The 14,256-nt window shown below is 35.8% G+C and overlaps 1 protein-coding gene across 3 annotated transcripts in view; it reads left to right on the top strand.

The window, feature by feature from the left end:
- Nucleotides 1–14,256, top strand: part of RAB3GAP1 (RAB3 GTPase activating protein catalytic subunit 1) — a 115,484-nt gene that overhangs the window by 4,578 nt on the left and 96,650 nt on the right. For all 3 annotated transcript variants that reach the window (XM_059166715.1, XM_059166716.1, XM_059166717.1), the window contains one exon: nucleotides 1,481–1,556. In XM_059166715.1, coding sequence (XP_059022698.1) covers nucleotides 1,481–1,556 — 76 coding nt within the window. The remainder of the gene's footprint in view (nucleotides 1–1,480; nucleotides 1,557–14,256) is intronic.

The following is a 14,256-nucleotide window of genomic DNA, read 5'->3' on the forward strand; positions in this document are numbered from 1 at the left end:
TAATTTTTGGGGGGAGAGGAAGATAAATCAATTCCTAAGTATCTTCAAAAGAGAAGTTAATTTAAATAGAATAGTTGTTTTGAGGGTAGGGAACGATGATCGGTTTCATAGTTACCCTTTTTTTTTTAAGATTTTGTTTTTTTATTTGTCAGAGAGAGAGAGCGCGCGCGCGCGACAGAGAGCATGTACAAGCGAGCCCACAAGCAGGGGGAGCAGCAGGGAGAGAGAGAAGTAGGCTCCCTGCTGAGCAAGGAGCCTGACGAAGGACTGGATCCCCGACTATGGGATCATCATCTGAGCTGAAGGCAGACTCTTAACCCACTGAGCCACCCAGGCATCCGAGTTTCATAGTTATCTTTTTTTTTTTTTTTTTAAAGATTTTATTTATTTATTTGACAGAGAGAGATCACAAGTAGGCAGAGAGGCAGGCAGAGAGAGAGAGAGAGGAGGAAGCAGGCTCCCTGCTGAGCAGAGAGCCCGATGCGGGACTCGGATCCCAGGACCCTGAGATCATGACCTGAGCCAAAGGCAGTGGCTTAACCCACTGAGCCACCCAGGCGCCCCATAGTTATCTTTAATAGTATCCTTTTAGTTTGTCAGTTTTTACTTCTGTTCCAAATTTATATTCATTTTAATATAGAAATGTATTCTTTTTTAAAGATTTTATTTATTTATTTATTTATGAGCACAAGCAGGGGGAGCAGCAGAGGGAGAGGGAGAAGCAGGCTCCCCGATGAGCAGGGAGCCTGATGAGGGAGGGACTCCATCCCCGGACCCTGGGATCATGCTGAGCCAAAGGCAGACGCTTAATCGACTAAGCCATCTAGGCACCCCATGTTTTATTTTTTTTATTAATTATTTTTATTAACATATTATTTGCCCCAGGAGTACAGGTTGGTGAATCATCAGGCTTATACACTTCACAGCACTCATCATTTCACATACACTCCCAATGTCCATAACCCAACCATTCTCTCTATATCCTGCCTCCCCACAGCAACCGTCAGTTTGTTTTGTGAGATTAAGAGTCTCTTATGGTTTGTTTCCCTCCCAATCCCATCTTCTTTCATTTTAGAGATCTATTCTTAATTTATATCTTACAGAAGCAGATGCTTTGTTAGGTAAGTAGTAGACTTTAAAAAAGTCAAAATTTGGGGTGCCTGACTCGCTCAGTCAGTAGAGCCTAGAACTCTTGATTTGGGGTTGTGAGTTTGAGTCCTATGGTAAGGGAAGAGTTTGCTTAAAAAATGTTTATTTAAAAAAAATAAGAATTTTTGGATTAGAGAAGATTATTTCCACATTTATTCCACATCCATAAATTAGACTAATAATACTAACCTTAGTGAGCCTTCTCTGATAAAATTGTTAAAATATAAAAAATACTTTTTGAAAGAAATTTTATGACAGTAGTAAAAAAAAAAAAAAATCGCTGTTGCATGTACAGAAAGCCTTTTTGTTTTTGTTTTTTATTCTTTCCTAGGTTTATTTCCAAAATTGAAGAAGTCTTAAATGACTGGAAACTGATTGGAAACTGTTTGGGAAAGCCACTTGAAAAGGTCAGATCTATTTGCTGGTGTCTCTAAATAAGTATTTACTTTGAATTTATTTTGAATTCCTCCCTATTTTTTAAAGCCCTTCGCTGCTTATGGTACCTTTGAATTAAATGTTTTTTTAAAGTTATGTATGATCTATGAACATAAAGTGGCATCTGGAAGAACTTGGATTTGAATCTGGCAAAAAATATGTGTAAGACATTTGTGAACTGTTTTTAAATAAAATTTTACCTGTATAATGTCATTCTTTGTGAGTGATTTTGTTTCTTCTGATGTTTCTCTCTTGCTTTCCCCCTTAGAATATTAGAAAATCTTTTTACAAGTTTTTTAGTCAGCTTTCCCCCTTAGAATATTAGAAAATCTTTTTACAAGTTTTTTAGTCAGAGGAACGTTGTAATTACCAACTTCATGGTAGAGTATTTTGCTTAACTAATGAGGAAAAATCTTGTTCTTAACTGACTTGCTGTTAGTTAGCAGCAATTTCACTCAAGTTTTGTACTTTACAATACCACTAATAGTATTTGTCTCCCCCCCCCCTTTTTTTTAACTTCATGAAAGTTTTGAGGATATTTAAGAATAAAGAAATTATTCAAAAGTGAGGTAGAACTTTAATTCTAATCTAAGATATTGCTGGATACTTAATTAAGATACTTAATTCTAATCTAAGATAAACCATGCCCCAAATAATTACTAAAGAATGTACTTTGAGAACAAACTTACTTTCTGTTTTGCACTAATGGGAACTAACAATTTGATTTTAGGCTTATGTAGATGCTTTGTTTTGTTAGATAATTTTTTTGAAGTAAAATTGATCACTTTTATTATAAGTCTGTTGTTAACTGCAGTTTATCCCTCTGTAAGGAACTCTCAATATTTGTGAGGATTTTTTTAGCTTTATGGTGATGTTAACAGAATTTGAGATTATCAAAGCATTAGGATTTTCTTCTTTATTCATATGAATATGAGCAGAGAAAGTAGCACTGCATATAGAAATCACACATCATTAAAAATCATTTAAAGATATGCTGAAATATAAATTGATTTATTAAATTATTAAAAAATTTTTTTTTTAATTTATCTGACAGAGATCACAAGTAGGCAGAGAGGCAGGCAGAGAGAGAGAGAGGAAGGAAAGCAGTCTCCCTGCTGAGCAGAGAGCCCAGACGCGGGGCTCAATCCCAGAACCCTGGGATCATGACCTGAGCCGAAAGCAGAGGCTTTAACCCACTGAGCCACCCAGGCGCCCCTAAAATATTTTTATGATTTTTGAATAAAGAGAAAATGTAAGTTTGCAAACATAGATCATTCTATTCCACTTGAAACAAGTACATAACAACAATTGATATATGATAGTAAAATTAAGGGCAAAATAAGGTAGCTGTAACTGGAATGGGGAATGATTTGCAACACCAAAAAGAGAGCCAAACTGAGTATTAGTGAGCTGTGATATTATTTATAATTGTTAATACTTTGATTTATGCATATTTACTGAATATCTACTGTGTGCCAGATCTGAAGAAATAATGAACAAGACGAGATCCATGTTGCCACTGAACACAAATTCTGATGAGGGAGAGAAGTAATAGATAAGATTAAAATTTAGATGCTAAATTCAATTTTAGGATATAAATTGGGTAATGTATTCAAAGTACATAGCATACTGCCTGGCAAGGGCTAAAGGAAGGTTTACTCTATCCAACCCCTTTCTCCCTATAGATAGTGGTAAATAAGTCAGTTAGGGAAAACATGAATGGATTGATAGCAAGGTAAGCTGTTAATTATGATGAATAAGATTAAATAAAATGTAAAGGACAGGGATTATTGAGATTATAAAAGAAAGTTTAGATAGTGACTGAAGAGATTTTAATTGATATGAGGGATAGTGATTACCAATTCTCTTCCTCCACTGAAGGGGGAGAGTTAAGAGGAATTAAAAAAAAAAAAACCCTTTGTGCAAAATGTCAAACATTTGTAGACAGTATAGTATGATTAACCCCTGTGTGCCCATCACTCCGTTTCAACAATGTTCTGCTGTTTTTTTGTTTCAGTAGTACCTCTATCAACTCTCCACCCCCACTAGATTTTTTTAAAATAGTTTTTTAAAATAAAATTTACATATATTGTAATGCACAAAACTGCTTAATTTTGACAAATGTTTATATCAGTGTAACAGCACTCCTTATTCATGATATTGAACATTGCTTTCACCCAAGAAAGGTCCCTAGCAGCCCTTTCCAGTTAATCCCAGTGCTCCTTACTCATGTTCCCCAGGCATCTGCTGTTCTCATTTTTTTCTTTTAAACTGTAGATTACTTTTGCCTGGATCTTGAATTTCATGTACATGGCATCATAGTATATACTCTTTGTGCTTGGCTTCTTTGTGCCTGCAAGAATCACTGTTTTTCTTGCAAAGTAGTACTCTGTTGTATGAATATACTGCAGTTTGTTTCACTTGTTGACAGACATACTGGCTATGAATAAAGCAGAACGTTCTTGTATGAGCCCTTTGGAGACGTATGTTTTTATTTCTCTAAGATATATACCTAGGAGTGAAATTACTAGATCATAGGATAGGTATATGTTTAACTTGAAGGAACTGCTAAAGCTTTTTATACCATTTTATTCACCTACCAGCAATACATACATGAGAGTTTGGGTGGCTCTACATTCTCACCAGTTGCTTGTTTTCAGTTTTAAAAATTTTGATCTTTCAATTGGGTATGTAGTTTGTGGAATTATTTGTATTTTTCATTCTAGTTTTCATTTGTATTTCTGTTATTAATATTTACAACTTTTAATATGCTTACTATTAGCCATTTGTCTGTCTGTCTTTGTGGACTGTCTATTCAAATTTTTTGTCCATGTTTTAGACTGGTTTGAGTTTTTTTTTTTGTTTTAGGAGTATTTTAGTTCTTTTATGTATTCTGCTTTTCAGTCTTTTCAGATAGTAGTATTGGAAGTCGTGAATATATTCTTTTTATGTTTTCTTCGACATGCTTTATCATTTCAGCCTTTAGGTCTGTGATCCATCTTGAACTAATATTTGTATATGGTTTGAAGTGCAGAGTCACATTTCAGTGTTTATATATGGGTATCCTATTCTAGAACCCTCTGTTGAAAACACTTTACTCCGTTACATTTTTCAGGCAGTTGATGTAGGAGATTACCTTCTGGTAATTGTTGATGTAGGGGATTACCTTTCTGTTTCATTAAATCTGTTTGTCTATACTGTGTCAGTACCACATTGTCTTAACTACTGGAGATTAGAGTTTCCCAGCCTTGGCATTATTAAAATTTTGGGCCAGATGGTTATGGGTCTGCCTCATGCAGTATAGATTATTTGGTAGTATCCCTGGCCTCTAACTACTAGATGCCAATAACACTGCCGCAGTGATGACAACCAAAAATGTATCTAGACATTGACACATATCCTCTGAGAGGCAAAGTTGCCCTCAGTTGAGAATTACCAAATAGCTTTATACTAAGTCCTGAGGTTAATTTGAAGTCTTTAGGTTTTGTTGTTTTCCCAAGATTGTTTTGTCTATTCTAGATTCTTTATGTTTCCATTATGAATTTTAGAGTGAGGTTCTCAGTTTCCATAGAAAGGATTATGATTTTGCTGGAACTGATTGGGTTTGTGTTCAATTTATAGGATACTCTGGGGGAGAAGTGACATTTAGACAGTCTTGAAGCTTCCAGTCATGAAAATTCCACATATCTCCATTTGTTTAAGTCTTTAATTTTTCTTGACAGTGCTTTAAAGTTTTTGGTGGAGGTCTGGCATATCTTTTGTTAAATTTATTACCAAGTATTTATGTTGTATGTGGTTGTAATGGAATTGTTTTTTAGTTTTGTTTTTCATTTGTTTATTGCTAGAACACAGACATACAATAGAATTTTGTATGTTGACTTTAAAAAAGTTCTTTTTATTTGAGTAGAGTTGACACACAGTGTTATATTCATTTTAGGTGTACACCATAGTGATTCAGTGAGTTTATACATTATACTATGCTCATGTGTAGTTTTTATCTGTCACCATACAGTCCATTTCAGCTTCATTGACTTTATTCGTTATGCAGTGCCTTTTATTCCATATCTGGCAACCTGTGTCTCCCCTTCATCCATTTTGCCCGTCCCCTCATCCACCTTCCCTCTGGCAACCATTAGTTTGTTCTCTGTATTTATAGATTGTATGTTGACTTTGTATCTTCAGACTTGGCTAAAGTAAAGAATCATGATCTTATTGTTAATTCTTTGCATTTTCTACATTCATAATCATGTTCCCTGCAAATAGGGACAGTTTTACTTTGTTTTCAGTTTTTGTCCTTTTTATTTCTTATTGTTACTGCACTAACCAGGACTTTTTTTTTTTTTTTTTCTTCTCTAAAATAGCTAGTGACCCCTGTCAGTTATGCACAGTTATGCACAGTGTTGTCAGGGTGGTCTTTTTTGCTTGTTTCTTTAAGTAAACTCTGTGCCAAACATGGGCTTAAGTTCATGACACTGAGATCAAGAGACACCGACTGAGCCAGCCAGGCACACCCAACCAGCACTTTTAGTAACATTTTGAGAGCTGTTGAGAGCAGACATTCTTGCCTTCTTCCAGTTGTAAGAGAGATGTTCAGTGCTTCAACATTAAGAATGTCATAGGTTCTTCATAGTTGTCATCGGTGCCCACCACTATTCTATTTCTGTTTTTTTTTTTTTTTCTTTTAAAGATTTTATTTATTTGACAGAGAGAGATCACAAGTAGGCAGAGAGGCAGGCAGAGAGAGAGGAGGAAGCAGGCACCCTGCTGAGCAAAGAGCCCAATGTGGGACTCGATCCCAGGACCCTGAGATCATGACCTGAGCCGAAGGCAGCGGCTTAACCCACTGAGCCACCCAGGCGCCCCTCTATTTCTGTTTTTATGGATTTGAGTAGTTTAGGTGTCGCATATAAGTGGGATCATAGAGTATTTATCCTTTTGTATCTGGCTTGTTTCACTAAGTATAATGTCTTCAAGTTCAGCCATGTTGTAGAAAGTGTCAGAATTTTTTTCTTATGATAGAATATTCCATTGTATGTATATACCACATTTTGTTAATCCATTTGTTAATCTGTTGATGAACACTTAGGTTGTTTCTACTTTTTGGCTATTATGAATATGAATAACATACCTACTTTTTGGCTATTATGAATTATATTATTATGAATGCTGCTGCTGTGAATGTGGTTGTATAAATATCTGTTCACGTCTCTGCTTTCATTTCTTTTGGATATATACCCAGAGGTGGAATCGATGGGTCTCATGATAATTTAAAAAATTTTTTGAGAAATTGCTGTACACTTGGCTGTGTGCAAATTCTGTTTTGTTTATTTGAAGATACCTTTACTTTGCATTTTTTTCTGAAGGATAATTTTGCTGAAGAATTCTGGGTTGATGTTTACTTATTTATCATTTATTCATTCATTTGTTCATTCATTCCAGTTCTTTAAAGATGTAGTCCTATTTTTTTCTTCTCTCAATAGTTTCTGATTACAGGTTAGGTGTCATTCATATTTTTTTTCTATTTTGGTGCTTTTCTCACTGGCTGGCTTTAAGCTTTTTTCCTTCAGTTTTCTTTTTAAGCCATTTAACTGTTACAGTTTAGGTATATTTACTTGTCATTTTTCTGGCTTAGATTTGTTAATATTGGATATATAAATTTTTGTTTTTCACCAAACTAGGGAAGTTTAGGTTATTATTTCTTCAAATACTTTCCTGCTGCATTCTCTATTCTTTATCTGTGACATAAGTTTTCTTTGAACTCTTAATACTTTTCCACAGGTCTCTCAGGTTCTGCTGTCCTCATTTTTTTTCCTCTCTTTCTCTTGGTTTATTTTTTAGTTCATTTACTCTTTTTTCTGCTGTCTCTGATTTACTGTTAAGTCCATTTGATATATTTCTCAATTTAGTTATTGTGCTTTTTAGGCCTTTACACATAATTTGGTTCTTTACATAATTTCTAATTCTCTGAGGTTCCTCATTTCTAAATTCTTTTTGAAAATATTTCTGTTTAGTCCTTGAGTGTATTTATTATAGCTAGTTTAGAGTCAATTGCTATATTTAGGCCTTCTTGGTTTTGGTTTTTATTGACTATATTCTTTTGAGTATAGGTCACATTTTCCTGTTTTGTTTTGTTTGTCTTGTGCATGTGGGTATCCAGTAATTTCTTAATTATATGCTTGAATTTTGAATGAAATGTAGATTCTGTTGTGTTCCTCTGAAGAGTATTTATTTATTTATTTATTTTTGCAGGCAGTTCATTTGACTGTGCTAAACCTCCTCTCTCTCATTGGTGACAGCACTTAAGTTTTTCTTTTTTCTTTTAAATGGACTCAGTGCTTGGCTCAGGCCTAAACCTATGACCCTGAGATCAACACCTGAGCTGAACTGAGCCACCCAGGCACCCCTGAAATCTTTTCTTTTAGTTTCTTTGTCACTGTACTGTGGGGTTTCCACTGTTCGTGCCTGGTGTAATAGATAACAAAAATTTGGGGCAGAGTTTATATACAAATTTCAGGGCTTTTACCCCCATTGGTTTCTTCCCTTCCAGAATTTATGTCTTAACTTTAGAACTTTCCTGTCATTTTTGAAGTTTGTCCTCTGTTGCTTGAATCCAGTAAAGCTCCATCATTCTGCAACTCTGAGTTGTGCATAGGATAGAGTGCCCTTAGATCAGCAGTTCTTAAGATGTGGGGCCTGAGGACTCCTGTTCTCAGAGACCCCTTCATGGGTTGAGAAGGCCCTGCCTTTTCTAACTACATTATATATTTGAGGCCAGCTTTCTTCATATACTTCAGTCAGAACAATGGATTGCAAAGATTGAATGAAAGTACAGATAACAAGAATCCAAATGTCTTTTTTAAATTATATATTAAAGAGATTTACAAAATGTGAAACAGTGCCCCCCCCTTTATATTTTTGTTTGTTCTGGAAAATAGTGGTAGAACATTAACATGTAATAAGTTAATTATAATTTTTAAATGAATTCAAAAATTTATAATTTTTTCCTTTTTAATTTCTAATATGGGTTCCTCGGTAATTTTAACATTTTTAAAAATTTTAAAAAATTTTTATTTATTTGACAGGCAGAGATCACAAGTAGACAGAGAGGCAGGCAGAGAGAGAGGAGGAAGCGGGCTCCCTGCTGAGCAGAGAGCCCAATGTAGGGCTCAATGCAGGGCTGGATGAGGGGCTCCATCCCAGGACCCTGGGATCATGACCTGAGCCAGAGGCAGAGGCTTTAACCCACTGAGCCACCCAGGCGCCCCCTCAGTAATTTTTAAGAGTAAAGTTCAAAGGAGTCCTGAGGTAAAAAATTTCGAGAACTGCTATTTTAGACAAAAAATAGAAACGCGCAAATCTTATCAGATAACATTTATTTTTTTCATGGACACCCTGGTTTCTGCTTGGTCACTCTTTGGTCACTCTTCAGAGCCTTGAAAAATTGATTTGTTTTTGTACAGATTTTATAATTTTTATCTGAAGGATCGTTAATCTGACTAAGCTCCTTTACCATAACAGACTCTGAGGTGCCGGGAAATTATTTTAAGAGAGGTGGAAATGGCAGTTACTTGAGCATGAGTTAGGGTGCCATGCAATATAATAGGGATTGTGTCTATTAATTTACTTAATCCTAATTCTTAGGCAGATTTTAATGATTAAGTGTTATCCCATTTTGTGGACAGTAAGTAAGACTTTGGATTCTTGTAGTAATTTTCTCAAGGTCTTTCTGCCTATAGTTTAAACAGGATTACACCTAGGTCATACTTGGCTTTAACACCCTTGATGTTTTTATTTTACTCTGCCGTTTTTGGTTTGAGAGATTAAGTAAATGTAAACTTAGGTAGAGGAAGTATTAGAAAAAGTTCCTAAAGCATATTTTGGAATTTTAGTGTCTAGGCTTTATAAAATAGTTAAAAGTCTTGGTTCAAAGTCTTGGTGGTATGAGTGTGAGCTTGCTTGAAGGCAGGGGATTGAAAGAAATGACCTTTTAAATCCTTTTTAGCCTTGTAATTTTATGATTCTATGTAGCCAGCAAAAATTGTAAGTACTTATTGTGAGATGTTAAGTTTGGGTATAGCATGAGCTGGTAATTGAACTGTTCAGTCAGTGATTGACTCCTACCTCACTAAAAATTTATGGAAGAAGAATCATTACTTGAGAATATTAAAAGAATAATGACTATAATAGTACTGAAATGAGTTCACATTTTTCATACCCACTTAGTAGATTGGAATGACACTTACTTCAGTAGTTAAAGTTCATATAGCAAATGTAAAATAAATTTGAATTACACATTTTCTCTTTGTGAGAAACTTCCCAAACTAAGTTATAACAATATGTCAAACTTGAGACTGACAGAAACATTATAAACAATTTAGATTCCTTTATTTGCATTCTTTTAGAACATTTAAATGTGTAATAGATTAGAGACTTATAAAGAAAAAGATTTTGGAAATTAGACAGTTGAGGATCAGTGATGAGAATAGTGTTTCAGGAATGCAGAAAATTAGGGGCGCCTAGGTGGTTCAGTTGGTTAAGCGGCTGCTCAGGTCATGATTCGAAGGTCATGGGGTTGAGCCCCATATCGGGCTCCCTGCTCAGCAGAGAGCCTGCTTCTCTCTCCCACTCTGCCTGCCGCTCTGCTTACTTGAGCTCTTTCTCTATCTCTCTATGAAATACATAAATAAAATCTTTAAAAAAAGAAATGCAGTAAATTAAAATGAAATCAACATTGAGCTGCCTATAATGTTTTTAGGAATAGGATTATTTAAGATAATGTTTATAGTCTTTTTTCCCCTCCATTTTTGTTTTTCCTTTCAATAATAACCATAGTGTATGTAACTTTTCTGAATATTATATAGAAGGAAAAAATTAGCATTTTATCATGTTTCCTATTCTTTCAAATTGAAAGTTTTTTTAGTTCTTTGTTGTATTAAAGTTTTTTTTTTTTTAAATATTTTATTTATTTATTTGACAGAGAGAGATCACAGGTAGGTAGAGAGGCTGGCAGAGAGAGAGAGAGGGGGAAGCAGGCTCCCCGCCGAGCAGAGAGCCGGATGTGGGACTCGATCCCAGGACCCTGAGATCATGACCTGAGCCGAAGACAGCGGCTTAACCCACTGAGCCACCCAGGCGCCCCTGTATTAAAGTTTTTAATTAATAATAGGAAATGTCAGGAGGTATCTTTAAAGAGATAGCTGAGTGATGAAGAGTCTGGGCTCTATACTGCTTGTGTTGGAAATCTAGTTCTATTGCTTACCATAACCCCATGTGACACTGTGCCATCTCAGTTAGCAGCTGCTGCTGCTTGTGCTTGTGCTGCTGCATCTCTCTCAGAAGTATGCACCAGAGGCTTTAAAATGGTAGTTGCTTAAGCAGAGTAGAATATAAATACATAGAATTACTTAACACTTTTTTACAATAAAATCGATCCATTGATTCCTCGGAGCTCCTAGAAGTTAAACATTTAGCATCTACCTGGGGAGAAATGAAGTTTTATGTAGTGTATTCTGGCTGAGAAAACTCGTGTTTCTTCTGAGATAGTTTAGAGGTGTCTTCAGATGTTTTTAGTTCTATTATTTCCTAATTCTTTCCTTTGTTTGTTTTGAAAGGATTTTTTGCTTCCATTGAGTTATAGCACAACATTCTTTCAGAGTGAAGTAAAATTTTCAGTGTACATCATGAATTATATTTTGAACTTCAGTTTGGTGTAGGGTCTATGCCGTTGTACAAACAAATGCTGTATAAACAAATGAGAAAGGTCATCTCTACAGATGAAGAGGTCAGATCAAGAGATGAAATGCTTAGGCTTAAATTACAAGCCACTCTGACTCAGAAGAGTTTTAAGTTCTGGCTGTGGAGGTAGGCCCAAACTTTTATTAGAGCCGAGTGCCTGAGGTGGCCGTAAAGAGTACTTGTTTCCTGTAAAGCAGACTTACTTGTGCCAACCAGTGTGTCTTGTGCATACTTAAATCTACTGGCTAGTTCTTTTCCCTGAGGATCAGCCTGTTGTATTTGTTATGATTCACTTGTAGATGGCTGTGTCCCTGTTTCTTAGGATCTCTACTGTTAGAGTTCTTGGGTAGTTGAATGTTCTCTGGATGAATTGTGGCTCTTTTTTGATTCAGGAGGGGCTAATATCAAGTTCCCCTTTGTTTCCGAATTTCTTTTGTTAGGGTTTTTAATAGCCCTCTGGAACTAAAGTCAAAGTTCCATGTTGAAGCTTCCGGATTGAGCATTAATATCATTCCTATCTCTACTTCTTTGCTTTTAGTGGAATGATCCTAATCCAGGCTGAGGGCCAACCAGGCTGCCTGTGACGACTGTTTGTGTGTCTGTGTGAGATTAGATGTAATTTTTTATTAATTTCAAGTTGTCACGGCCAGTATCCATGACTGTATAATAAATATACTGAACTGGAAACTTTGCCATGAAACATTAATTACTATTGGAAACCTTGTCACATACTTCTGTCCATTTCACAAGAAACAAGTTCCTTAAATGTAACAAATCTAATTTTTACAAAATACATGGAGAATGCCATGTCAGCTTCTACTTTCTGGATTAAATATGTTCTTTCACATTTTTTGCTGTCTTTTAGTTATTGTTTGAAATCATCAGATACCTGTTGGAATTGAGTTCTATAGCTTCTCTTATCCATGTTACAAAAATGCCTTGGAATCCTGAAACCATGGATAGTACTGAATCCTATAGATATTTTTGCCTCTCTGTACGTACATACGGTAAACTTTAATTTTTGAAGTAGGCACAGTAAGAGATTAACAACAACTGATAATAAAACATCATAATTATAATAATATGTCAGTAAAACAATATGTCTGTCTTACTGTACTGTGCTCACCTATTTTTTTCTCCTTGTGATGATGTGAGATGATAAAACACCTATATGATGAGATGCAGTGAAGTGAATGACATAGGCACTGTGATACAGTGTTAGTCTACTACTGATTTTCTGACGATATGTCAGGAGGACGATCATCCACTTCTGGACCGACGTTTACTGTGGTTATCTGAAACTGTTGAAAGCAAAACTGCGGGTGAGGGGTGACTATTGTACTAGGTATTTATTTGTATGCTATTTCTCCAGCATACTAACATATTTGTTTTGTTTTAGGAACTTGGTATGTTTTATTCCATAAATAGATGAAATGTTCAGTGAGTTTTATTTTTAAAAAATCTTTATTTTTATTTATTTTTATTTTTTAAAGATTTATTTATTTGAGAGAGAGAGAGAGATCTTGTGCATGTGTGAGTGTGAGCAGGGGGAGGGGCAGGTGGAGAGGGAGAGAGAATCCCCAGGCAGACCCCCTCCCCACCCCCACCGCCAAGCATAGAGCTAGGTGCAGGGTTCCAACACAGGACCCCCAAGATTGTGACCTAAGTGGAAATCAAGAGCCGGCTGTTTAACCAACTGAGCCTCCCATGTGCTCCCTCTTTATTTTTAAAGAAGATTTTTGTGCATTCAGATTTGAAACTGTGGAATGTTTTTCAGGCTGAGTAGATAGTGGTAAGATGTTGTGATTAAAGGAAAATCTTCTCAGTCTAAATTTTTTTTTAAAGATTTATTTATTTATTTAACAGAGAGAGATTACAAGTAGGCAGAGAGGCAGGCAGAGAGAGAGAGGAGGAAGCAGGCTCCCCACTGAGCAGAGAGCCCGATACGGGACTCGATCCCAGGACCCTGAGATCATGACCCGAGCCGAAGGCAGTGGCTTAACCCACTGAGCCACCCAGGCGCCCCAGTCTAAATTTTTTTTTTGAGATAAAATTTATATACCATAGTTAACCAGTTTAAGGTGTATAATTCATTGGTTTTTAGTATATTGATCGAGCTGTACAACTGTTACCACAATTTTAGAAGAGTTACGTTACTCCCAAAAGATACCCTATACCTGTTAGCAGTTACTTACTGTTCTGTCCTCTCCTGAGGCAATAACTAACTTACTGTTTGTCTCTGTAGAATTGTCTGTTTTGAACATTTTGTATAAACGGAATCATACAATATGTAGCCTTTTTGCTTAGCAAAAAGTTTTCAAGATTGGCCTATATTGTAGCATTTATTAGTCTTTCATTTCTTTTTATTGCTATGTACTATTTCATTGTAAGGATGCAGCATATTTTATTTATACATTTATCAGTTGATTGACATTTACATTGCTTCTAATTCTTAGCTAGTACAAGTAAAGCTGACCCTTCATGTATATGTTTTTTTTAATTTTTAATTTTTTATAAACATATATTTTTATCCCCAGGGGTACAGGTCTGTGAATCACCAGGTTTACACACTTCACAGCACTCACCAAAGCACATACCCCATGTATATGTTTTTTGCGTGGATGTATGTTTTCATTTCTTTTGAGCATAATTGTTAGTTCATATGGTAGCTTTATTTTTAACCTTTTGAGGAACTGCCTGGCTGTTTTCCAAAGTGGCTACATCATTTTACATTTTTTTTTAAAAGATTTTATTTATTTATTTGACAGAGAGATCACAAGTAGGCAGAGAGGCAGGCAGAGAGAGAGGGGGAAGTAGGCTCCCTGCTGAGCAGAGAGCCCGATGCGGGGCTCTATCCTAGGACCCTGAGATCATGACCTGAGCTGAAGGCAGAGGCTTAACCCACTGAGCCACCCAGGCGCCCCATCATTTTACATT

Source organism: Mustela lutreola, chromosome 3, assembly GCF_030435805.1.
Source record: "Mustela lutreola isolate mMusLut2 chromosome 3, mMusLut2.pri, whole genome shotgun sequence".
NCBI lineage: Eukaryota > Metazoa > Chordata > Mammalia > Carnivora > Mustelidae > Mustela > Mustela lutreola.